The 27,981-nt window shown below is 38.0% G+C and overlaps 1 protein-coding gene across 6 annotated transcripts; it reads right to left on the minus strand.

Moving 5' to 3' along the window:
• Window positions 1-12: 12 nt before the first annotated feature.
• On the minus strand, window positions 13-27,971 carry LOC146315982 (paired box protein Pax-6-like). 6 transcript variants are annotated; one of them, XM_084733951.1, is made up of 14 exons: window positions 27,852-27,941; window positions 26,593-26,895; window positions 25,549-25,642; window positions 22,301-22,354; window positions 20,520-20,543; window positions 13,134-13,264; window positions 10,841-11,056; window positions 8,934-9,096; window positions 6,830-6,982; window positions 5,235-5,317; window positions 4,462-4,612; window positions 2,045-2,154; window positions 1,649-1,790; window positions 13-1,115 (listed from the first exon to the last, which is right to left on the minus strand). In XM_084733951.1, exons 3-14 carry the CDS (start codon window positions 25,553-25,555, stop codon window positions 1,030-1,032), a joined length of 1,320 nt encoding a protein of 439 aa, XP_084590077.1. In that variant the 5' UTR covers window positions 25,556-25,642; window positions 26,593-26,895; window positions 27,852-27,941; the 3' UTR covers window positions 13-1,029. The 6 variants fall into 6 exon arrangements, with proteins under 6 accessions (XP_084590077.1, XP_084590081.1, XP_084590080.1 ...); XM_084733955.1 differs by lacking the exon at window positions 25,549-25,642; XM_084733954.1 differs by lacking the exon at window positions 20,520-20,543.
• Window positions 27,972-27,981: the final 10 nt, after the last annotated feature.

Here is a 27,981-nt window from a genome sequence, read left to right on the forward strand (position 1 = left end):
TGTAACAAGGAATATAATTGAAATAACTTTATTATGGAAACCCTTCCAGATCACTGGAGAGGACAAATACTTTACACTTTGAAATAAGAAACAGATTTACATCCCAGACACAATCTAATGTTCACGTTTTATAGGCTAGCAAATTGTTTGTTCTGTTTCCAGTCTTTCAGTAGTTGCTTGCTAATGAATTTCTGGATGTAGGAGCTTTGGAATTAAAACAAACCGAGATCCTCCCCCCTCCCACTCCCAAGTAGACACAGTTTTTCAGTTGAAAATCAGAGTCCATGCCAGTTAGCAGATCACATCCAGGTCAAGGTTTTTACAATACCAAACACATTTCACCAGAATTCACATTCTGAAACTCTATACACATTCCAGGTCGGGGCTTTTGGAGTCTGCTGATCAAACAAATTCACAGCAGACAGTTTGTTTCAAGTTTCATTAAGTTCGTCCCTTTACATTTCAGTCAACATCTTTGTTTTAGCTACAAATACACCAACATGATATAAATTAGGAAAATGACAGTGGAGGTAATATGTCTTCCAACAGAATGTCCAAATGGACACTGGACAGTTTATTTCTGTCTGGAGTTTCTTGTTACCAAAGGATGGTCCACCTTCTTGAGCTTCCTGAATACAGCTCAGGCTAGAACTCCCACAGTGTCCTCACCAGCAAGCTGATGGAGATGACGCGGAGAGAGAACTCCCCAAGACCTTTGATCCAGCTGTAGCCCAACTTGAACTGGTTTACAGTAATATTAAAATCCTTTGATTGAATCAAAGTCCTTCTGTCCTGCTGATCTCCAGAATTTGGTTTGAGGGTTTTCTTGCAATCACTAATGAGAATAATTTCTTCATATTCATGTGCAGCAGTACAGTCTGTTTCAGTTAATGACAGGTCCTTTTTGACATTCAAGCTGTAAAGTAGGGATAAGTCAGCCTTTGCTGTCCCTCACAGTCACACAGTCCTGTTACAGCAGTCAGTACTGATGGTCACTGCAAACAAGACCAAATGCTGTGACAAGTCACATCACTGCAGGCGTGGCCAGTACTGTGACATGTCTGCTTCACTTCCTGGAACTTGGACTGGGACTGAAACACCAGGGGAAATCAGACCTGGTCAGAGAAGAACAAAGCTGGTTATTAGAGTAGAGTTAAAAGTCAGACATGGCAAAACAAAGTTTAAAGGTGTGTTTGGACTGAATGCACAGTGATTTTTAGAAGGAGCACAGGTAGGAAGGTGGGGGAGCATTTGACTATTATGACTATATAAATAAAATGACTACAACTTTGTCAGCATTGTCAGGACCCACAAAACTTTATTTCAAATACTTGTGGAAGTTTGAAGTTTCTAAACATACCAAACATGACAAATGGTGAACCTTCTGGAAATGTGCATAAAAAGCACAACACATTTAGAATATTTCCATTTGATAGCATGGTGCAGAACTTGGTACAAATCACGTAATTTTTTTGTTTTGTAGCTAGTAACCAGTCATTTATATTGATGATCCAGTCTCTGAATGTTTGCTGTGTATTATTCTAAGAATTCATCATTGTTACACTTCAGTGAAATATTCAAATCCAAGATTCCTTCATTCATCAGTGTTGAGATCTATTCTGTCAGTAGCCACTCAGAAACTTCTTACCTGTTGACGATGTTGCAGAGGACGGCATTGACTGGCTGTTGATGTGTGGCTGCATGTGTGGAGGAGTATATGTCTCATAACTTCTTCCATTTACAGAGGGGCTGGTGGGCAGCATGCAGGAATAAGAGGTCTGGCTGGACGCCTGGAAACATACAATAATATTACCCACTGAAACACCCTGATGAGCCACTCAACATTGAATAGGTGCACGATTAGCAAGACTTTATGACGTCTCAATCAATTCACTTTAGTTTGAGGTTCACGTTGAGCCACAAAAATGTTCAAAGCAACTGGCAACACATCAGTGGCGGTGCCTGGACTGACAAACTCAGATAATGACACACGTGAAGATGGTTTCTCTAACTTGAGGTGTTCTGCTCCCTGATTAATTCTTACTTGCATAGGCAGGCTGGCAGCCATACTGAAACTGGGCATGGCTGGTAGGCTGTAGCTGTTGGAAAGAACAGGATCTGACCTTCCCAACATGGATCCTGATGAGAAGGACACTAGAGAAACAGGGATGAAGAAATGGAGAGAAAAAAGAGATTTGTAAAGTATCCCAACTTTGGATACAAGCTATTAGAGATCACGAAATAGTTGGTCCTGGAAACTGTTTTGAAGTCACAAGTAAATCAAAATTCTACCACCTGAGCTCAAGTGGTGGAGCAAGTAAACTATTAATTATAGGGTTAGTTGTTCAATCCAGCTGTCCACTTGTCCAGCTATAGTCCTAAGAACTTTAATACCCAATTCAGTTATCAGAAATGTTCTTGGAATGTATGACATAAAATAATGTAGGAGCGGCATTAGCTGTGTTTTCAGGAACTTTCAGGAATTTTTGAGAAGTTTGCAATAAAGCTCTAGATTAGCTGAGAGTAGTTGTAGAGCTGAGAGCAGGACAAAACAAGCTAGAAGACAATAAAGTATTCATGATGTGTAAATGTGTGGTCGAATTATGGAAAAATAATCTGTAACATGTCATCATATCTAATAGATTATTTGCCAGTGATTCCCAAAACATCAAAAGACAGATGGAGGGAACCTGTGACAGGCCACCCTGGACCTTTAGTATGTTACGAAAGTCACTTGTTAGACGTGGTTAAATTGAAAATGGTCACAGTGTGGTTAGGTTTAAGGAACAACAATACTTGGTTAAATTAAAGAAGAAATCTCTAATATATATACAGTAATAAATCATAAAATGACCACAACGTGTCATCAGAGATCAAAGAAATATGTTAAATATGTTAAGTTGAAATACTCCCTTCACTTGACATGAACATTGTAGCTGTGATGTCCTCCACTGACCAAATGTCTGTTTATGAGTAGTTAAAAATCATTCATATTTTTGTACAAAGAGTAGGTAAGTGTTAAATTGAGCAAAACGTTAATGGAGTTTGGCAGGCAGTGGGCTTTTGTTTTCAAGATAACGGGCCTAACTTTACACTGACAGACAACTGAGAGTTATAAACAGCTGATCAGCTGACATTGGAGGACTCATCCTCATTTGGTATTGTTAATTTACATGATTGTGTGCATCCTGCGGTCCTGCAGAGCTCCTGCAGCCTGCCTGTCTCTGCCATGTCTTGAGGAGAGGAGGCAGGGAGAAACAACTTGCTCTAACCATAGATTGTATATTAAACAGGAATACAGCCTATTTAAGATAAAGTCTGTGGCTCCAACTCACCATTTGGACTGCAATACTCATTTTTTGCATATTGCTCCTTTAAGGAAAAGATCATATTTTGGGTTAAGGTCAGCATGTTTGTGCATTATGTTATGTAAAGCAGGAGATGTAAGTCATGCACATAATGTAACTTAAGTAAGCTTTACATAAGTCATCCCAGTCCCCTGGATGAAAGTCCTGTCCTTCGAGAATTTTCTTGCTCTTTATAATGCTGCCCTATAATTACTGTTTGTTGCCGCCTAAAAATAAAGTGTCTTATGACCCACATGGTTGTAATTAGCTGCTTGTATAGACAACCTATATGACCATTCTTCTGCTGAGGGGGCTGTACATAGATAATTCTTGTAGCTCACACAGTGAGTCAACTGTGCATGCTAGCTTATTGTCACATTGTTGTTTTAATGGATTTGCTGGGACACTTGAATCACACAGAGCCATTGTTAATGTTTTTAGTAACCTTTATGACAAGTAACAATGTCTTCGGAGACCTCTTGACACTTACAAACTAGAATTACCACCTTGCAGTTGTATGCCTCTGCCAGTCAAGTTGACATTTACATCCATGTCTGTCCAGACTCATATGTCTGTAGTGAAGACTTCAAGGGAATTTAATAAAAGTAAGTTGTCACTACATTGACATTTGTGATTACAGTGTTAACCTAAGTTAACCTTTGACCTTTTCATTTTATACTATTAGATATTTGTGTGAAATCTTTCATAAATAGCCCATGAAGTCTTGAGTCATGGCCAAAACTGTGTTTTGTGAGGTCAACATGACCTTGACCTTTGATATTTGACATTTTAACCTCCAGATTCTAATCAGTTCATCCTTGAGTCCAAATGGACATTTAAGGAAAGTTTGAAGACATTCTGTTAAGGTGTTCTTGAGATATCACGTTCACAATAATGGGTCAGACATTTTTGAGATATTGCAGTAACAAGAATGGGATGCAAGTTTATCTGTACTTCCATACATACTTACAAACCTTCAGCTATGGATGTTGCTGGCATGGAGGCATTAAAATAAAGTTTTGGGGGACTAACCATTACAGTAAAACAACATCCATGAGTTATTATGCCTATAATAAGTATACTGAGCACTAGTAGTATATGTCTTGGTCAGTACCTGGTGTAGTAGGTTGTGGTAGAGGCTGGTAAACACTGGCGTTGAAGCTGCTGCTGATGGGAATGTGGCTGGAGGAGTTGGACACCTGACGACGTTGATTCCTCAACTTCTCCTCTCTTCTCCACTTTGCTCGTCTGTTGGAAAACCACACCTGCACACACAAGAATAGGGGAGAAAACACTGGTTGTTAGGTTGTTTATATTGTTCCTCTTTTTATATTTCCCCCATTTATCATGTTCCTATTTTCATTTCTGTATTTCCTATGCTTAAATTATTCATATTTGTTATATTTCATCTTGCTTATATTTTTTGATTTTATTTTTATTTTTTATTGATGCTTCTTTATACTTTTGCTATCCACCTTGCTGCTCTAACACTGTAAATTTCCCCATTGTAGGACTAATAATAAGAATATCTTATCTTATCTTATCTTATCTTATCTTATCTTATCTTATCTTATCTTATCTTATCTTATCTTATCTTGCTTTAAAGAAGGGCTCTCTTCATGGACATGTCAGCATTATTTTAAGCAATTTCAGTGTAACTGATGGGACAAAATTCTAGTCTCTTCAGTCTTTTTTCTGTGCAAACATATATTCTATATATGTGGACATATGGACAGGTATCTTACTCATCTTACTACCTACGTTTTAAGGCTTTAAGTTGTCTGTGACTGTCACCACAAATTGCATATTAATAATGTTGTTACTTAATTAAAACCAAACATTATTACACACACACAAGTCTCAAAAATAATAAATAATAGAGTCTACCTGTATTCTTGCCTCTGGAAGGTCTATTTTGTTGGCGAGACGTTCTCGGGCAAACACATCTGGATAGTGAGTCCTTTCAAATTCTGTAACAGAAACCAACAAAGTCATTACATGTTAACATCACTTATGCTGTGTCTAACTGATCTGGCCAGTAAAGTTACAATAATGACAGCAAAGCAATGATTTCCATCACTCCTTCTAGCCCTCCAAAAATGTAACAATTAAAAGAATAGTTTAACATCTTGGGAAAACGTGTATTGGCTTTCTTGCAGAAAGTGAGATGAGCATTCTCCCTTCCCCACCCTAATAATTAAATAATAAAAAAAAAAAATTTCCTTAGATTTACTGTCAAGATTTAAATCAGTTAAGTCAGCACAGACCAGTCAAATGTTCACATGATGACATGACTTGCTGCTCTCCAAATTCCACTGTTCACTACTGAATGCTGCAGGAGACATTTGAAATTTTCCAGAACAATAGTCATGTTTTCCAGCTTGTGCAATCATCAAGAATATAAATGACATGACAGTAGACTAAACATGTGTTCAGTAACGCAATACAGTGTTTACTGTATGTGTAACATACAGCAAAAGCACAACTGTAAGTGACATTGAAACATATGTGAGGCGACAGTAAACATGACGTCACTGACAGTTCATCAACATGGACCATTCCTGATTGGATATTATTATTATATAATTCAAAACTGGCTGAGCTTTCAGTGGTCTAATTTATTAATAGGACTGGCTGTTGATGTAACATCCAGTCCTATTAATGAATAATGTGGAAGAACATGGCACCTTGTTCTGGAGGCATTTGAAAAACTTCTCCTTCAGTACCATAAGCAAAGCGTTGGTGAAACATGTTCCATCGTACTATGTATCCCAAATGCAGCATATATACAAACTCATTCTTGAGAACTGGAACAAAACCATGCTATGAGGGAGTTTTGATTTTTCCATTTCACAACATAGTCGTAGTGAGCAGCCTTTTTATTTTTTAAAGTTGCTCAGAGTTCTCTTAATGCTAATCAAAATATACATTTTTAAATCATAATTCTTATTTGGCTTATATTTATAAGGACTACAGAGTTGACATGTTATGGTTGAGACACATCTGATAAAAATATTAGTTCATGAATTTGTCAAAAAAAAGTTTACCAGTGCTTGTGGAGTATTCCCATCTTTATTTAAACAACAAACTATACGACAGGGGTCCTTAAGGTATAGCTAAACCCTTTCATGCCTGATTAAATCATGTTTTTGTAAAAATGTTAAAACAAAGATGGTTATATAGTACATGTATAAACCTATGCTATCAGCAGGTATTGTTAATTTTAGATTTTGAAGGCTTTTAACACATTTTTTAGATGTTTGAAGTTGTGACATCTTGTCTGGGACACAGGTGTGGTCTGGCACAGAACAAGTTTAGAAAACAAAAAGCAAACCAAAACATTTAATAAATTACATATATTTCATATAAATGACTCCATTATGAATATGTTTTCACAACAAAAAGAATTACAGTGTCACCTGCACAGGAAACAACATATGTACATGCAGCTCATGATGCACTGATGAACAAGTAGCAGTCACCTTTCTCCAGTGCTTCTATCTGGTCCTGTGTGAAAGACGTCCTGTTTCTCTGCAGTTTCCTCTTCAGCTGAAGCCTCATCTGAGTCTCCTCTGAGTCTTCACCATTTGAACTGACTGATATGGTGTTCTCCCCTCCCTCTGCCTGTGGACACTCTGTACCAAGAAAGGAAGGATGATATTTGGATGCTGCCTCAATTTGTGTTCAAAAGTGCCTCATTATAGCATTAATTTAATGTTTTATCATTTTATCTTCATACATAAGTACATAGATACATACAGAAATATATGCATAAAAGAGGGTTAGGGTTTGACTGATCTGATTCATGTTAAATTACACAGTACAAAGTGCAATATTAGAATAAGCTATTCCATGCTCAGTGAGACAGTCTGCAGTAACTGTCCATCTAGCAGGCATGTTAGCAATAACAGCTAAAGCAATGCCTGTCATGTGCAGCACTTCACTAAAACCCAAGCCCAGATCAGAGCAGACAATACAATATGTAATATTCAAATCCATGAAATGAATCCATGCATGTGAGTTAAAGATGAGTGGAAGCACAGGGCACTTCAGAGCGGAGATCTCTGAGCAGACGGGAGCTTGACTCCAGCTCCCAGTGGAACTCATGTTATTTGTGGTGCTAGCCTAATTATTCATTATCCCCAGCAGACAGAGACTGCAAAACAGAATGAAGCCATTGCTCAGTGTCACAATCAGTCAGGCAGAAAGAAACACAAATGAGAGCAGACTCCCCTTCTCCCTCCCCTACACACACACACACACACACACACACACACACACACACAGGCACAAACATGCTGTATACTGATGAGGAGGCAGCAGCCGTGGTAGTATAGCATGACTTCGTCTCACTGTTGTAGTCCCAGGGTACTGGAGGAGGAGCGGCAGCATATGAGTCTGCTCCATACAGCAAATGGGGCCCTCAGACACACACACTGAAGGAAAGGGGAAGGAAGCTGCTCGTGTCAAGTCCAGACAATGTGCTCTCTGTTCCGTGAATTTTGAGAACATTTTGCAAGTGTCCAATTTACTCAATTTACTGTGGCTGATACATTTTTTAAAAATAATAATTTAATGCAATGGCAGTGAGCTGCATGATGGGAAAAGAGCCAAGAGTCAATAAAATTCAATCAGAGTTTTGGTATGTGAACACCAGTGTCAGACTCTGCAACAACAGAGAAATCTTGATTAATGGCTTTGTTCATGTTACAAACAAAATTTGGGGGATTAAATGTGAAGGCTGTAAAAACATCTTTAGAGTTTTTCACACTATATTCAGTCCCAGGTTAAGAGAACAATAATCCCGAGGCTAAGGGAGCTGTTAGCCCTAGGTTATATAGAGCTTTCACACTGGTACAGTCCTGCAATGTTCCAGAGTAGGCTAACCCTGACTTTTTGACTAAACCCAGGGCTAAAAGCTGCCAGTGTGAAACAGGGCTAAAACCTTCAAAGGATTTCAGTCAGATTAACGCTAAATACCTGTGTTTAACATTTAGCTAGAAGAAGGGCAGTGTGAATCATGTAGGCCTGGGCTTAGCTTAACCCTGGGTTAACAATTTGTGTGTGTGTGTTCTGTTGTCTGAACCATCTGTTGCAGAGCAGGCATACGTCACTTTCCCTTTTGGGTGAAAGCAAGTGCTGTAAAAGTGATGGTGCCAAATTAAAATTAAAACACCTAAATTTACGATTTTCTTTTCCTTCCCAAAGAACAAAGAAAAAAGAAGAGATCTATGACCATCCAACTATAAGTTAACAGTGTAAGTCTGTAGTAAACATAGAGGACTGAGTAAATTAGGTTACTGAATAAATAACACATGCAGATTGTGCCTTTAGATTGAAGTGAATCAGAAAGTGTCTTTGTTGTTTGCATTTAGAGTAGAGTTTGGTTTAAGTATCTGTCCACTGGTAAGACTGCTGGGAGCAGAGGATATTTTAATGTTAATAATTCACATAAATTGAGCTATTAAAACAGAGACAGTGGTTTCATCACAGTGATGTAATTCCATAAATGAGTGTCCCAGTACTGTAGTAGTTGTAAAGTAGGAGCAGTATTAGTGTTAGTTGTAGTTCGAGTTTGTGTCTTACCAGTAGCAGTGAGTGTAGTCCCAGTGTACCACCCTGAGCGTCCTCCCCAGGTGGTTTGTCCGTTGAGCATCTTCAGTTTGTCAAACATCCCTTCGGCTCCCACTGTGCCCATTTGCTGCTTGTCGCTGGCCAGGTTCCTGAGCACTCGATTAATTGATGAAACCTGTTGATAAGCACAACAATGTAGTGATGTCAGAGCAACTATTGTTGGACATGTAAGGCACTGGTGGACTAAGAAAACAAACACTGTCAGAAAAACGAACCAGTGCAGAGGCAACCCTCTGTCAGCCTTCAGCCAGCCTCATGATGTGAACATAAAGAAACACCACAGAGATTTGACGAGGTCTGTTACTTACACAACACAGGGTAATGGGAACTGTTTTGTGGCTTTGTCTGATTGGCTGATGAGGTAACTTGGAGTTGGAGCCATGGACTGTATATTAAATAGGTTGTAATCCTGTTTAATGTATAATTTATGTATGATTTTAAGCAAGCTGTTTCTCCCTGCCTCCCTCTCCAGACATGGCAGAGACAGGCAGGCTGCAGGAACTCTGCAGGAGTGCAGGATGCACGCAACCTTAGAAACTGACAATAATGAGTGAGGACAAGTCCTCCACTGTCAGTTGATCAGCTGTTTATAACTGTCAGTTGTCTGTCAATGTAAAGTTCATCCTGTTATCCTGAAAACAAAAGCTCACTGCTCTGAAATAACACACTCTGGATGATGAGTTCAGTGGTTGCCTGTCTCACTGCCTGCCATAAACATATACGCCTTCTACAAGATTATTAATGATTTCTTATGACTCATAAACAGACACTTACTCATTTGGCAAAAAGTCTGCACTAATTTGAAATCTAATTAATGTGAAACAGACATATAAAACAGTTATTCTGGTCTGAAATGGAAATTTCAAAGGAGGATATGGCGGCTGTAGCGTTCATGTCAAATGAAGTGGCTATTTCAAGTTGTTTCCTTCATCTCTGATGACACATTGACACACATGGTCATTTCACCCATCTAGCATCAGTATTGTTTGTGTAGGGCTCCACACTCAAGTTAGCAGTAATAAATATGCAACATCTGGGTAGACTGTCAAACTGAAGGCACAAAAACTACTTGGTTAGGTCTGTGCAAGACCATGGTTCTGGTTAAAAGTTCACAGTCATGTAACTTAAGCATGATACTTACGTATGTTATGTTGTTTAGTTATGTAACTTTAAAAGAAATAAAAAGTTGAGTTTTAGTTGAATGGGACATGGGTGAAAATCCTGTGTTTTTCTGATCCATCCATGCACCCAAACTCTTTTGCTCTTTATACCAAGTCACCTGACTTTGACAGTGTATGTAAAGATAATGCTAGAGAGGTGCCTGTACAAATGAGGTACCTACAGCATCATAGGTTGAAGCATAGGGGCACTGACCAAGCTGCTGTATTGGATGCCCTGGGAGCGACTTACTTATAATTTTGCAAGGCATACTAGGAAACTTATTATCTGAACAATTTCATGCTCTTTTCACAATGTCTGAAGTTTGCACTAAGAATTGCGCTAAGCTACAGTAGGCTCACTGTTTCACGTACAGACCTTTAAATCTATGTATAGGGGTATAACAACTCTGAAAAAGTAGAAAGCTATTGAATTCTACAGAACTTAACTGATTTGATTTTGATTTTAGTACCTAACAGCTTGGTATACACCAGTATTGACTTTTGATATGCAATTCAAATAAGATCAATATTAATCTGCCTGCTGCACTGATTTTGTGACACACTTGCACACTCATAAAATATTACAAATGCAGAAGCTATTATGTGTAAGGTCTTACTGATTAGTCTGTATGTTTGGCTAGCTTTCCCTGCACAGACCTCTAATTGAGTGAACTTGGCTGAAGAATAGAAGGGTCTTACACTGGGTATGTTGTCGTTGGTGCAGACTCCCTCTGCCAGCAGTCGGTCTCTGATCTCCCAGGCGAAAATGGATGGACACTCTCTCTTGTACTGAGCGATCTTTCCCACCACCTCTGGCGTGGCCACCCTGGGTTTACTTCCTCCTATGGCCCGGGGACGGATGGAACCCGTCTCATAATACCTGCCCAGGATCTTACTCACACAGCCGTTCGACACCTGGACACAAAAACAACACACATCACACAGATTAATGGGGATTGCCGAAAAAAACAGTGACTTCCAAAACGTTCCTGTTTGGTAAATGATCTATGGAGCTATCATTGCAGTATTTAAACATCAAAGTCTGCTAAAGCTGACCCCACGCTACAGGAGTTTGAACAGATTTTAAACTGTGATTCTCTTCTCTCTAATCTCAAACACACAAGATTTGAAAATAATGGCACACCACACACCACAGGATATTATCAAGATTGTCGTGCCAGAAGGAGCACGATCTTACGTGGAAGCAGATGTAAAGTGGAACAACCTGCTGTAATAATGAGTCAGGATGAGACGATGTTTGGGGAGACAAGGTCAGCATGGCATGTCTACTCTTCAGTGAGAAATGGAGGAGAGATTTTAATGCTTCAATATCTGTCAGCTAGAAAATCTAAGCTAACATTTAGCCACAAGGGCTAGAGTTTACCACTGCTTGGTGACTCCTCTCCTTCACACCTGTGCTAATGTAATCATCCACATTTTAAATCATCTGATCAAACATGTTTGAAATTGTCAGGGTGGCCCCAGTGATTCTAAATGCCTCTAAAACCTGGGCCAAACATTGGTGGTCCAGACCAGATTTCTCATCTGATTTTCAGGAGGGGTTAACCAGACCTCCATGGCTTGCTCCACATCTCTACTACAGGGTAGATTATTGTGGGTAATGTAGGCAAAAGAGACATGTTTTTGCTCCTGCTGAATCAACCTTGGTGCTTTTTTCCCAAACTGTCCATCATGAGTCAAAGTGTAACTGCCTGCCAAACCCCTGGCTCTACCTCCATCCAAGAACATTCTATAGTGTTTTTGGAGGCAGCCCTCTAGCATGTTTTGATATGCCATGGTAGTCAGGTGACATAGTATCAAGAGCGAGAAAGTCCACATATGGAGGAGGTGGGGTGGATGGATGGGTCAAACAAACAGGACTGTCATCCAGGAGGCAGATGTTCATATCCTGTCTGAAGCCAATAGTCAACACTGCCTTCTTTGAAATGTAAGCTACACTATGTACATTAACTTACATAACTAACATACATACTACGCCAAAACTACCCAAGTAGTTTTGCTGCCTTAACCTACCCAAAGTGCAAACATTTCACAATGTTGACCATGTTGAGAGAGACTTTCTGTCACCATCTGTTTCAGTCACTAAAGGGTATGTCATGCCCATGTGGGCCTGTATTGGCCATTTTCCATACACAGAGCTGGCCTGGCTCGACTCGGTTTGACTCGGCCTGTCGAGCCTGTTGAGGAGGCTTGAGTCGAGTGGCTGTAAAGCGGTGGATAAACTCTTCATATATGTCTCTGGGATAAACACACTGTATCATTAAATTCTGCCACAATAAAAGTCCCTTGTTTCTTTATTTAAACACTATTATTATGAAGCAGCACAAACAGGAGATGTTTTCATTCAGGTTTCATCAGCAGTAACTGAACATGACTCAGCCACAGTGGAAAGCAAATATGAAATGGTAAAATAATGCAGATACCTGAAAGTACAAACAGCAATACAAGAGAGAAACTACATTTCAAAGCAACAGTTAGAAACTACAAAAGTACTGAAAGCTGAACATAAAAAGAGTTTAAGAAATGTCTTTATCTCTCCTCTCCTGCACACATAAGCTGAGCATCACAACATTCGCTTGTTCAAGGGGGAGAAAGGAGGCTCATCACAGGTTGAACGCGGCTGGCAAGACAACACCGTAGCACACTTGGAGGCAGGTTGGGTTTACTTTGGCCCCACTCTAGAGTAGGTCCATCTTGGGCAAGGCTTGGTGCACCTTGATGCAATAAAAGTATTCATGGAAATGCAAATCAGCGGGGCATGGTTTTACTCAGCGTGGCCAAAAGCACCAATAGAAAAGCCCCATGTGAGAGACAGAGACATGGTGACAAAATGTCAATATGTGACGAGTTAAGACAGGAATGATGTGAGTGTCCTGTGACCCAAATGAATGTGGTTCTGCAACCAGCTGCCAGCACCTCTAGGTAAAGTATCTACAACTACTGACAGCATCATCGGTCAGCATGAGTTTACCTGTAGGATTCTGGATATGTCACAGGGTCGAGCTCCACTGTGTGCCAGCTCCACTATCTTCTGCCTGGTAGAGTCAGGTAAAGGTCTCCCATTCACAAACACACCTCCCAGCTGGTTTACTCCACTGTGACCTACACACACGCAAACATACACAGAGAAAGTATTATTAAGATTTTCAGCACTTGGTTTACTGAGCATTATTTGTTCTACAATGATATAAAAATGTTTCAGTTTAAAGCAGGAAAACTGAGCGGTAATGAGAAGAGAAGTCTAACCACAATGAACTCAATAGCCACACTGATCAGGCACATGCAAGAAGAGGAAGGACTACACCAGGGAACACAGAAGATGAAGAGGAAAAATGTATTTTAAGCCTCTTTTAAGGAAAAACATAGTTTTTCATATGTTTTCCGTCTTTACAGTTCATGCTTAAAGGAACAGTTCACCTCAAAATCAAAAACACATATTATTCCCTGGCCTGCAGCACTGTTCATCCATCTAGATAGTTTTGGTGTGAGTTGCAGAGTTTTGAAGATATCAGCAGTAGAGATGTCTGCCTTCTCTACAATATGATGGAATTTAATGACACTGAGCTTGTGGTGTTCAAAGCACCAAAAAAAAAAAACATTTGAAAAATTCAAAAGCAGTGTCTCTGTGTTTCTAAAAAACATGACTTGGTTACTCCAGATAATCCATAGACCTTGTGGTGAGCAGTTTCATGTAAGAAACTACTTTCTCTCTATTAGAAAGAAAGTAGTTTATCAACTGCAGCAGTAAATTCAACTGCAGAAAAAAAGTAATCCACATACTAGTAGCACTGTGCTTTATTGCTGATGGACACAACTTAGGGTCAATATGGTAACATTCCCATCAGTGATAATATCTGATGATCACCTGCTCAGTTTAAACACTTCAGCCAGATTCCACCTTGAAGTGGTGCAGACTGACACTTCTGTAGGTTTTTGTGTGAAGCTTCTGTATGTGCGCTGATCAACATGTTGCAGGTCTGACACGTTTCTGTGAGCAGCAGCAGACCACAGAGTGTGCTGCTGTGACACTGCAGGTTAAGTAGGGATTTACACTGAATCAATTGTCTATTGTCTGTTAATGGCTCTGTGGAGGAAAGCATATTGCAGATTTATAAACCTCTCAACGGGACATTAATAAATCATACAACCAGCCAACACATACACACACACACTCACACACACATGCTCACACGCAGAGTGTATCCAGTGAAGTGGGGCTGCTGTAAATCAAAAGAGGTTTCACTACAGACGCTCCGCTCAGTCATCACTAGAGGGATGACGGGCACAAATATGAATAATAACAATGTATTACTGTGATGTTTTCACCATTAAAGAATAATATATTACTGCAGGAAGCACACCGCAAATATTTCCACATAATCAAGACATTTTTGTTCATCACTGAGTCCTGAAACATTATTTAGGACAAATCAACCAAAATATAAGAAAGAAAGAAAGAAAGAAAGAAAGAAAGAAAGAAAGAAAGAAAGAAAGAAAGAAAGAAAGAAAGAAAGAAAAAACTAAATTATGCATACCAGCACTCTCATTGTATCTTTAAGGATTTATATGTATGAAATACATATAAAATATAATATATTAATATATGTAAGCTTTGGTTTGCCTTAATTTTTTAAGTTCTAAACTTGTTCTGAGCCAGAAAACAGCCTTATCCCAGACAAAAATTTACAGCTTCAAACTCTTTAAAAATGTGTTAAAAGCCTTCAAAATCTGAAACTGACTATACCTACTGATGCTATTATAATCATCTTTGTTTTAAAATTTTTTTTTTTCATAAAAATGATGGCCCTTTCAAGTTGTGTCTCAGATTTCCATCAACTGTTAGACTTTTAGAAAAACCTGATTTAATCCTGATTTAATCAGGCATAAAAAGGGTCAGCTATACCCTAAAGACCCCTGTCTCACTTCCTGGTTTAAAATAGGTGGGAATACTGCTCAAGCTCTGGTAAACTTTTATTTTTTTGACAAATTCATTCTTTCATTCATCATGTCAGATGTGTCTCCACCATAATAAGTTGACTGTAGCCCTTCTAAATCAAAGCTTAATAGAATTTAAAAATGTGTATTTTAATTAGCATTAAGAGAACTCTGAGACACTTTAAAAAATAAAATGACTTCTCAAAAGACAAAACTGTAGCTTAAAAATAAAAACTTTGCCAAAATCTCTTCTCATTTTTGTTGACAAAAAGAGAAAAATCTATTATTATTATATTATATCTCTGACTCTGTACAACATACAACAGCTATTTTACAGGAAGCAAGTTAAAGTTAATAAAGTTAAAGTTAATGACTGAAAGAAGAAACAAGGTGATATTTGGGCCCATTTTCATTACATTATTATCATATTTCATATTCACCTCTACATTTGATTATTATTAGTTTTAGTAGTGAATTAATAATTAATGTCTAGCTCTGAAAGCAGAAGTCTAGGAAAATAATTCCAAGCAGACGTGCCAGTGTACAACTATTTTACAATTTATTATCAATGGCTTGTCTCCATTAGGCATAAACCCTGTCTCTCATTAAAATGCCTTCCCTCTGAATCTTTTGTGTTTAACATTTTGCTTGGCTGCTACTGTTAAAGTTACTAGTTACAGCCACTCAGGATGCACTATGGGACATGTAGTTTAGGGACACTATACTTCCTTAACACAATAGAATTGTGTTTTGCAAATTATCTTCTTCATAAGATCTTGTGCACCTCATAAAATACTGATTCAGAGTTTGACACGTGTGCCTTCAACCAGTGTTTCCCAACCAGTTTTTTTTCCTGGAGATCCTGTTTTTGAAAATTGAACAAACTGTTGTGACCCAAGTCACAATAAGCTTTATCAATACATTTTGGGAAGAGGTCATTCATGCATCAATGAACATTCTTGACCATTTTACTGTCATATCTGCATCACCCTATATTATCTTGATGGTTTACTGAAAACATACACGTTAAAACCTCAGAAAATGAATTCATTTATGCTGAGTTTAGAGGTAATCTCAATGTTTTTATTTCCTCTTATCAGGAAAACAACACAGGATATGTTAGCCTACTTCATAAATGAGACAAAATAAGTGCATTCAGACAGAATTAACAGGTTCTCGTTTTTTCCTCTCGTCAGTAAAACAACAGGCTCATTTTAAATGTGCTCAATTTGCAAAGGCTGTACTGCAAATATAAATCTTATTTTATTATATTTCCCCCATAGTCTTTTATTTATTTGGGGACCCAGATAAATTCTCCAATGACCCATCTGGGGGTCCCGACCCAATGTTTGGGAATGACTGTCCTAGAAGTTTTCTCTTCTGATAGCCCATAGGTTGTCAGAAGAGAAAACGATGAGCAGCATAAAGTCTTGTCAAATTTCAGAATGTGTTTTGTTTGTATTTTATTTAATTGCACAAGTTTCATTTAAATGTTTCATGTGTTCTCAAAAAAGTAAAGTACAGAGACGATGTTCATTCATGAATAAGATAGTAGGCAATAATAATAATATAATAGCGGTAAAATGGAGCTAAAGGTAAAAGGTGTCCTGTTTCCTGTATGTCTTTATAATTGCTAATCATTTCTTTAATTAATGATAAATGAAATGATTAGTTACTTTATTAAAAAAGCTCAAGGTCTGCTTGTTTATTACACGTATAGATGACACATGTATAAAAGCAGATGATAACCTGTATCACGGAGTCTGCACACTGTCATGGCTTTGAACTTCTCTTTTGCTTAATTAAATTATAGGATGAGCAGTGGCCCCTGCAGAAGCTGCAGTTGACTTTGAGTGTGGCGCTGGATTATTTCACCCTCTGACTCTCCCTCATGCTGCCTCACATCATGTTCACTTTATGTTTCGGGGTCGATTGTTCCGCTGGAGAAATGTTAATCACAGTGTCGTCTCCCAGAGGAACACACCGGCCCTCTCCTCCACTCGCACACAATTAATAGACAGACATATGGAGTCAATTTGGCTGTGGTCCCTCTGTGACACACACACACACACACACACACACACACACACACACACACACACACACACACACACACACACACACACACACACACAAAGCTAGCAGGCCCCTGGGAGCAGCTCAGCAGCTTTCACTTTAAATCAGCTCATTCACACTGAACCAGGCAGCATTTCACTCTAACATCTACTGATATTATCAATACCTTCTCCAAATTAACCCTCTGTGGTATACTGCTGGTAATGTTTCGCCCTTTACACACACAATACATTCTCAATTATGGTGCAATACTTTAAAAAAAGAGGCAGGACCCCAGGGAGACTAATTGCAGCGTTTGAATTTGTCACATGACCTTCTTTAGGTGATGCTGAATCCCTTTTTTGCAGCCTTCCTCACATGCTTCAGCTCCATCATCCCTCATCACAAACGTGGTCTGAAAACATCTATTCTGTCATTTTGTAATCTGGAAAAAATTGGATTTTACATTAATATATGAGTTAAGTTTTATTTTTAATTATTTAATGTGCTTTATTTGATAATTAAATCATGGAAAACTATTAAAATGCAAATGTTGCCCTGAAGTAACACTGCACCATGATGGATTCTCATGACATTTTTGGTATTTTGTAGGTTTATATACTGTTCAACCTATATAAGATAGGATGTAAAATACATTGATAACTATTTCATTTCATTCTAACTCATAAGCAGTGAGCCAGAAATGGCAGCAACACAACAAATGGTTTCAACATGCTGTGTGTCAGGAAAGACACACAGAAGGAAACTGAAAACAAGCATTTAAATGTTCAAACACTGAAATGTGACTCACTGTCTTGTTTTATTTGGTCTGATAGATTAAAGTTTGCTGAAATATGCCGACATTATTACACATTTATTCTTACAGGCTGTTCCACAATGGTACAATGTTTCCTGAAGGTAACATCCAGACAAATAAACTTTTCAAGAGTTCATGTCCATGTTTTTCATTTTCAAAAGACATATATTTTAAATTGGTGAGATGATGAATATTTATTCAAATTTTATATAATAATTCTTTCCCAAAAGTTTACCCAAAAAATATATGTTTTAAAAAATCTTCAAATTATTTTTACTTGGTTGGTTTTATTACAATAAACCGTGACATTTTTAAATTGTTTCATTTTAAAAGTTAAATTTATGTTAAATTTTAAACCTTTAAAACCTTTAAAAGTTCATTTTAAAAGTTATTATTTCATTTTAAAATAATAACTCTCTTTGTTCATTCCTTACCATTATGGTACTGAGTTACTTTAAGGTAAAATACCCTTAAGTTCACCCTAAAATATATATACATATATGTATATTTTTAAATTTCCTCGATTATTTTCACTTGGTCAATTTTATTATGATAAAACGCTACTTATATTTTTTACCAGCTGGCATCATAATATGTACCATAGAGGGTTAAATGACAGAAGTTGTTCTTTGTCCATGCAGCCACACCAGCAGCAAAACCATTAAAAATCACTATTGAAAATATGTTTATGATGAGACAAGTCTAAGGATTTGCTTAGATTTGTTAAGGTTTATGGAAATGTTTGAGTTAAAATGACTTTGTTCGTGGACTTTCATCTTCATGTTAAAAAATAAAAACTCTAGGTTAGAGAAGGATGATTGTTGGAGAAAAAAGAAGCGCTGGCTGTTCGAAAAAAATGAAATGAACAGCTGTGTCCGGTGTTAAAGTCCAGTGTTTTGTTGATCAGTCCATACCTCCACATCACTACATAGACTTTGTTGCTATAAAATGTCTACTCCTGACATGCTCTTCTAGAGATCTCTGTCACTTGGACAGAAACATATTTTGGGGGACTTTCTGAAACAGCTGATGCTGTGGTTCTCATTACACCACATTTTACAACCTTCATTTGAAGACTTCATTTGCAAAAACAGATATTTTCCTAAATATTTTTGCGCACTCCTGGGTTGTTCTGATCTTATTTTTTTAAACTTTCATAAATGGTGTTTAATGTTTTCACACATTACATTAAAGTTAATGAGTGAACATATTAGCAAAGAATGACTCGCTCTTATTGCCATGGATGGATTACTGATCAGGCTTCACCTGCAAAATGTTCCCCAAAGAAACACCCACCAACTACAAAGACACATACAGTGATGAGTATGACAAGACGCAAAATAACCAGAAAGGAACACAAAACAACTACAGAGACTCAAAATGATCACATATTGACACAAAATTAGAGAAAGATGTATAAGAACTACAAAGAGATGCAAAATGTCCACTACAAAAGCACAAAACAACTACAGAGACCCAAAATGATCATAAAATGACACAAACATTATGGGAAGATGCACAACAACTACAAAGAGAAGCAAAATGATGACAAAAAGAGGTAAAACAACTACATAATTTGTGTCTTCAAGGAGCCCATTGTTTCATAAACCCTCCATGGTTGTTGCAAATCCACAGAGAGTATTGAACAAATTCACTAAAACTGGAACTGGAGGGAAATGGCTGCACAGACAACACTTCATTTTATCTTTTAACATTATGGGGGAAAAATGAGAAAATAGAGAGCTCATGTTGACTCTGAACATTTCAAATCCTACAGGGATTCCAGTATTTTTTGTACAAAACGCAGATCAGTCCATGTTGTAACCTGACAAAATGACATGATTTTTTTTTATCTTATTCACATGGGGAAACAACATGCGTCAATAACAGCATTTTAAAGTAGTTTTTGTAAATCTCGGCCCACGGTGACACACATAACCAACAGAAAAAAAACCCATCTCATTTTTTTGTTGTGCTGTCATTTCATTCAATACATTATACCTTTGATTTCTGTGTGATTCCTGGTCACATTATGAAGTAATTCCTGGTCATTCCTCATAATAAAATTTCACTTTGCATATAAAATGATTGTAGCATACTGTACACACACACACACACACACACACACACACACACAGACTCACACATCAAATAGAGTTGGATGCTGGTGGAGCACACTGCAGACTGACTGAACCCACTTTCATTTCAATCAATTCCTAATGTAACCTGCTTCATCCACTAATGATCTTGGCAAATGAATATTGGTGTTCACCTGCAGCTGCTCCATTTTCACTATTTGGAATTAGAATTTATTAAAGTGGATATGATGTGATAATAGCAGCCAGTGTGACATTTAACCCAATGTTACTGGCCAACAGAAACCCGGGTTCAACTTTAAATCTAGCAGCATCGTCCAGTAACATCCGAGGTGAGATGGATGCAGGGGGAGAGAAGCAGTGTAGTGTGGGACTGACACTCAGAGGTCAGAGGAGAGATGCAAGACAAAGAAAAAAAAAAGCAAAGACACAGAGAGAGAAGTAATCCACACACCTTCACTGCAGAGAGCATGGACCTCTTGTCCCGCAGTAAGAAAGAAGAAATCAGGTGGAGTTCATAGTCAGTCCCACCCAAAGGGTTTCACACAGCCAAGCATTCTGCTCTTTAAACTCTTACAATGGTGTTTAAGAAACCAGACAGTAACTAAATGTAAGGTACATTCACATACATCACTGTAGAGTTATTGATTAGTTATTGATGGAAGATCTGCATTTAGGTCTGTTTCATACCAGTCATTAAAGGGACAGTTCACCCCAAAATCAAAAACACAAATTTTCCTTTACCTGTAGTGTTATTTATCCATCTAGATAGTTTTGGTCTAAATTACAGAGTTTTGGAGATATCAGCCTTGGGACGTATCTGCCTTCTCTCCAATAAAATGGAACTAGGTGGCATCTGCGGTGCTCAAAAGTGACCACCTACTGACCACCAAATGTAGAAGGACGAGGGAAGCGTGCATCTACTCATGAACGAGACACTCCTCGACTGAGCTGTAACCTCTCATCCACAATGGACGCTTCAGAGCAGTGATATGGTTGGCATCCCGTTGAGAGAAAGTAGTTCTTTCATGAAATGCTCTGTAGCTTTACTGTCAGTAACGGGGTCATCATTTATGTGAAAGAGACATTGATTTAGAGCTTTCCACATGTTGCTGTCAGACAGAAACCTTGTGTTTCCATATTTTGTCTTTGTTTTTCATAAATCAGTGCTGTTGGTTAGCCTTTACATCTGTCTGTGGGTTTTACAAAGGGCTTATGTCAGGTTTGGGTTGGGCTGTATTACAATTATTATTATCATTATTAGTAGTAGTAGTATTATTAGTACTAGTAGTAGTAGTAGTAGTAGTAGCCATCTCCTACTGTTTGGTACATAGAGGGATAAATGAAATGAAATGATCGGCCTTTTGCCTTTTTGGGCTCAACTTTTACAGCCTGATCAATGTTCTAATGAGTAGGTGGTTCATTTTTTAAAAAAGTCTTTTTTTTTCAATGAAGAAAAAATGGGGACTGCTGCAGTGGGTAAAAAAAAATTGTATTGGCAATGCAAAAGATGGAAGAATCAGATGTTCTGCAACGATTGGGCCATAACTTAGATGAAATTAAAACAAAAACTGATGGTCCAGTTTACTGACGAGAAAAGTTTAAAGTAATGGATCACTGTCTGGAATGATCTGAGATAATCTAGTAATAAATTTTAAAAAAATCCTTTATTATATCTAGTCTTAGTCTTCATCGGGGCATCACAAGGCGTTGACAATAACAATAGGCGTTGATTAATAAAGGTTTTTCTTTAATTTCCTGAAAAGTTTGAATGTATAAGGTTTCCACCTCACAGAAACAAAATGTTTGTGTGTGTGTGTGTGTGTGTGTGTGTGTGTGTGTGTGTGTGTGTGTGTGTGTGTGTGTGTGTGTGTGTGTGTGTGTGTGTGTGACACAAGCTGAGTACTATCTAGTTTCATCATATCTGAGAGAAGGCAGACATCCCACCAGAAAACAGAATTTCAGCTGTAGTCATATGATCAGTAATGAAACAGAGCTGAAGCAGCTTCCAGTTCTGGATGTTTGAATTTGATTTAAAATCTTTAAAAAATTCCAGATCAGCCTGTCAGGCAGTGCTCACCAACTTTCTGATGACCTGAGCCCCAAGAAGTTCTCATGTATTATATTATTCCTTGTTGGTTGGTATATAAGTGCATTATTTGTTTTTGACCACACTTATTATCAAAAGTAAAAATGATGATAACAAGAAATACGATATAACAAGAAGTAACTCACTGTTTTGCATGATGGAGGCCACACCAGTCTCCCAGCTTGTTTGACTTCTGAAATCTGTGTAAACAGAGAAATCATCTTTTATAGCGTTATCATGTCCAGCACACACATCTGTCACTGGACTCTGAATCAGAGTGAAGGAAAAGAAAGTGTCCTCCTGCTTCTCCACAGCTCATGTCTCCTCTCATCAACTTTTCTGCAGTGGTGAGAGAGAAAGAAACTTTCTATCGGACAGAAAAAACATGTTGAGGTGGAAAAAAAAGAAGAAACGAGACAGTGTCTGGACAGAATGGCTGAATGCCAGACCATCCTGTGATTGGTTCATATGCTAATGTATGCTAATGTCCATAAAGTTATGAGCACAGACTTGAGTCCCACTCTAGGAGTCCGGCTCTCACACTCAGGTCCAGTGAGTGTCCACAGATTGAAGATCAGGACAGTTCCACAGCCAAATCTGTTTATTTTTTTTTATCATTTACCCTCAGTCATAAAGCTGGAAGGTGTTTTTCTTCTTTATTTCATGACTTTATTTCAACTTCCCTCACTTTACACATTTGGCCACTTTATTCTTTCTCTTGAAGACATTAAATGTGACCACAGCGATCTGTCTTAAATGATCAGAACACATCAAAACTTTTTACAAACTATAATTCAGGATCACTCAGGGTTAAATATGGAGAAGAGAAGCTGGTTCATCAGTGAGTGACATCTTTAAATGCTTCAGCTTAGAGCTGCAACAATTAATCAATTTTAATCAATTACTAAATAAATCATCAACTATTTTGATAATTGATTAATTGATTCAAGTACATTTCTAAGAGACAAAAGTCCAAATTCTCTGATTTTAGCATCTTAAATGTGAATATTTTCTGGTTTCTTTACTCCTCTCTGATGGTAAACTGAATATATTTGTTTTGTGGACAAACAAGACATTTGAGGACGTCATCTTGGACTTTAGGAAACACTCATCAACATTTTTCAGCATTTTTTACTCATGGATTAACAGAGACAATGGTCAACAGATTGACTGATACTGAAAATAATCGTTACTGACCGAAGCACATGTGGAGCATGTGACATACTGCCGTGTGCTCCACGTCAATGACACAATTGCCTCAGGATTAATTAATCGATTAATGAGCAAATAATCAACAAATCTGATCGACAATTAAAATAATCATTTGTTGCAGCCCTGCTTCAGCTACAGGCAGTGTCTCTTACAGTTCTCAGTGGAGCCTCAGGAGTCACGGACAAACTGACACACACCCAATTACAAACATTCTTATTACTAAGAAACAATAAGTTCAATATGGGATCAGAGCCATAAACAAATTTTTAGAAATACTGAGATCATGAGGATTCAAAGTTTGGACATTCGTTAGTTTGTTAGAAAAATATGAGAATTCAGTAAAAATGACATGCAATTATATAAAGCAAATAAATCAGGATGAAGTAACTATATCATGATAATGAGTACTTGTTCATAATTTCACATTTCCATGGTATCACATTTATTTTGCCTATATTCCTTGATATGATTAGTTATTTAATACAGTATTTATTTATTTATTTATTAGTTTAATTCTGAACAATTTGGGTCTCTTTATGAAATTTGTCAGATATTACAAGATGGACAATTATAAGGGAAGGAAATCAGAATTGGGTTACAGTTAAAAGAGACTTATAATAATGTCACATTTAGTCACAATGATTTGTGATACAGAATTAGAATATAGCAGAATTGGTATGTTTTCTGCAATTTATTAGTAATTTTAGAATGACTAAGTGTGTATGTCCTGAGCGCAGTTTACTTACATGACCTCACTAAACAGATGTCCCCCCCAAAAAAACACGGTGGTAGTATATAATTAGAATTAAAACAGAAATATCCATAAAAATATAGCAATCTTGTGTTATCACAAAGAGTGCATGGAAGGATGACCAGTTGAACTATCTGTTGTCATTAATGCGTGTAGTTCAGCACATGACATTCATTAGAGTTCTGAGCCAAAGCCTTTTTAGGTTGGCTTAAAAAACTCCAAGCAATAAAAGCTTCAAAGCAGCCCTTCTCTGTCATTAACAACCTGCATAATGAACATGAAGCAGCTCCACACAGGAACAAACACACACACAGGCCGGCTATAGGCACCTTGTCCCCGCTGTAAGGCAGCGCCTTTCTGCCTGTGAAAGGAGACAAAGAGCCGGAGGAGCGGAGCGCGGCTCGGCTCGGTAAATACCCGCCAGCCTTTGTGTGTCCGCGGGATTTTGGTGTCGTTGGCTCGTTAGCTGCGGCTCGTTAAAAAACCTGCGACACAAAACCGCGGCGGGGAGCCCAATTTGACCAGTGCAACTGACATAAAGGAGTTCTGTTGAACACACTGATGACAATATAAAAGTTTCATTCAGCCGCATTCAGCGCACTGATATGAGCAGAAAAGAGTCCAGAGAGACACACAGACACACAGAGACACACTGAGACACTGAGCGAGCTGCTGGACACTGACGATATATACTGCCACTGATTCCATGCTCACAATAATAATAATAATAATAATAATAATAATAATAATAATAATAATAATAATAATAATACATTTTGCTTGTTTTTATTTTATTTTGAAATAACTGTACACCTCAATAACAGCGAGTTTGGGGGATCTGAGTGTCTGAGGATGCTGTTGCTGCTGAAAATGATATAATTATACATTTTAGTTATGACTGGCAGCCGTAGAATAAATTTTACAAAATAAATATCTATGACGGAAATCTGAGAAAAAACAACTTACGACTTAATTTGAAAAAAGGGCAAAAACAGCACATAAGCTAAAAACACAAGAAAGACAACTATGGAAATATGGACGAAAGTCAAGCTGGACATCGTGCTCTTAATGTGTCCTTAAAGTCTGTTCAGGATGAAGAGGCTGAATCAGTTTGATTGAAGACAAACGAGCCGAGAAACTGAACATTTTGTGGAGCTCACAGTTTCCATTCAGAGTCTGTATTTATATTAAGATTTATTATTTATACGCTGTTTTAAAGGATGTTCATGAGGACAAGTAGCAGCCTCCAGACGTGACAGATGTGTTTAATATAATTTAGTATTGAACAGCCTACCGATGGATAAATAAATGTTAAATGTTGATGCAGCCTCCGGTAACACTTAAAAAATCAAATACAACATGAAACGTAAAAAGAAAGCCAGCACTTCTGATTGGTGGATAATAATACAAGAATTACTAAAATGTACCCACTGCTCATCACTATCTCGTGGCTCAGGTACTGACGCGTTCGTGCGCGTGTGGTGTCTTCATCAGAACATTTGGCAGCAGCCCGTCTCGCTCCACTCTGCTCTCATCACACACACACACACACACACACACACACACACACACACACACACACACACGCAAAAAATGAAATGCTCCAAATTCACACGTGGGATGAATTCATCCTGACCTGATTAATCATGCAGTTAATTGGCTTCGATTTAATTAAGACGTTAATTAAGAGCTGACTTAATTAGATCATCAATTAAGACCAACTTTATCTATTCTATACGCTGGCCTTGTATTTCAAAACCGCATGTTTTATATCAAACTGAGAGACGACGCGTTTTCTTTTTAAATATTATTGATAAATGATTCCAACAGCATATATTGAAGCGAGGTATTTTCTACCGGATTTGACTCCGACATCCTGCAGGCCTCTTGTTTTCAACACAGGCCTTTATAAAGAATTTAGATAAATAACGGGAGGCCTTCACTGAACATACTGCTAATTTATAGGTTTTAAATAAAGTGACTTTTATGGCCACAGACCGTCAATTTCCGTTCAAATATCAATATAAAAACATTTTACAAATACGTTTTTTTTTATCTCATGCAATAATTTAAAAAAGGTCTTTACAGGTTACAAATGATAGCTTCAACTTAATAAATTATATTATGACCCTTTATTTTTCAGCCCGCCTATATTTTTTCGCACATAGTCTGTAAAAAAGTTCACAAAGTGACTGGCTGCGCCATAATATTTTTAAAAGGCGCACTTTTTTGTGGCTGTTTTCAAAGCAATTGGGAAAAATGTGTATGTGTGAATTTTGTCATACTTGATACAATAAATTAGCTGTAAAAGACACGAGTGTGTCATATATGTCATTTCTGGATACACGCAGCATAAAGAAAGAGATAAAACCAACTCTCTGTATTGAAGTATTTACGTGAAATATCGCGATGGTCACTAAATAAAAGTGAACTTAAAACGGCTCAAGTACACACGCACGCGCACACTTTACCCACTTTTCAGAACGTCCTCCCTCCGCTGTTTTGCAGTTCGGGCCGATGACAAATATGTGTCTCATCACTGTCCTCTCTGTCCTGTCCTCCAAGCCGTTAGAAGAAGTCCACTCCACGTCAGTCCCTGCTCACTGAACGTGCGGCATCACCACGCGCTCTCAGCGCGAGCGGCAAAGCGGCAGCAAGCGCTGCTTCAGAGTTGATGTTTGTTTGTTTGTCTGTTTGTTTGTTTGTTGTGTGTTGACTGCCCTCAGTTTTGTCTGTCAGACAGCGCATTCTGCACGGGACGTCCCCCGGAACCAAGTCCTGCAGTCCGGTCAAATGAAAAACATTGTAACGTCTTCATATACAAATTAAAGTCATACTATATTTTTAGGACTTAAAGTTGCAAACAATAACATTTTATATTCATGAGGCCGATTTAGAGCGTTTACTGCGCTAAGAATACACATTAATTAACACAACAATCGTTTTATGTTTAGCTGCCAACATGAGGCCTTTAGAAAAGAGACTGGGCAAAACGTGGAGTTTGTTCAAATGTTATGAATGTCTGCTTTTAATTTTAGTTTTTTCTCACGGTGGTGCCTGTGATTTAAACTTCAGCGTGTCCCAGTTGTGAAACTGAACATAAACATCTTTGGACTTTGACTATTTTTACAGGAAATTCCATATGTCAACACAGCTGTTTTACATAATTAATCAGCTTTATTTCAGTCATTTATGGACAGATAAATTCAAAAAGAAATCCAGTCATTTTCTACTTTCTGTTTTCCTCTCTTTTTGTCTATTTCACTGGTTGCTTCATAAAACATTCCTGCCACCAAAGCTGCAGAGCGAGTGATCAGAAAACTGTCTCCTCATTTCTTGTTTAGACGTTCTGTCCCTCAAACCTGTCATCTGTTTCTTCTTTCATCCTTTTCCCCTCTGCTCTTGAAGCTGTTCAGTTGCTGACTTGTTCATTTAATTTCTAAACTTTTTTTTAAAATTGTCTTTCCCCTTTTCTTTCCCAGACTACATACATTTGTTTTCACCTTCTTTCTAGCTTTCTCTTCTAGATTCGACCTGACCAACTTGTCCTCATCCTCATCTGCTGAACGAACTAACTTTTTAACTCCAGTTACTGCAGCTCCAACTGATGGAGAGAGAGAGGAGACAGAGAGAGAGAGAGAGATGGTGAGGGAGAGAGAGAGACAGAGAGAGAGAGAGAGGGAGAGGGAGAGAGAGAGAGAGAGAGAGAGAAAGGAGAGAGCGAGCAAGCTTACCTTTCTGTGGCATGCTGTAGAGAAGAGTAAAGTTTTGGTTCGTTTAGTTTTCCAACAGCTCCTTTCTTCTATTCTTCCCTCCAATTAGTTTCTCCTTGACTGAGGAGACAAGTGCAGAGAGAGACAGAGC

This window comes from Lutjanus erythropterus, chromosome 13, assembly GCF_056507025.1.
Source record: "Lutjanus erythropterus isolate fLutEry1 chromosome 13, fLutEry1.hap2, whole genome shotgun sequence".
Classification (NCBI taxonomy): Eukaryota; Metazoa; Chordata; class Actinopteri; order Lutjaniformes; family Lutjanidae; genus Lutjanus; species Lutjanus erythropterus.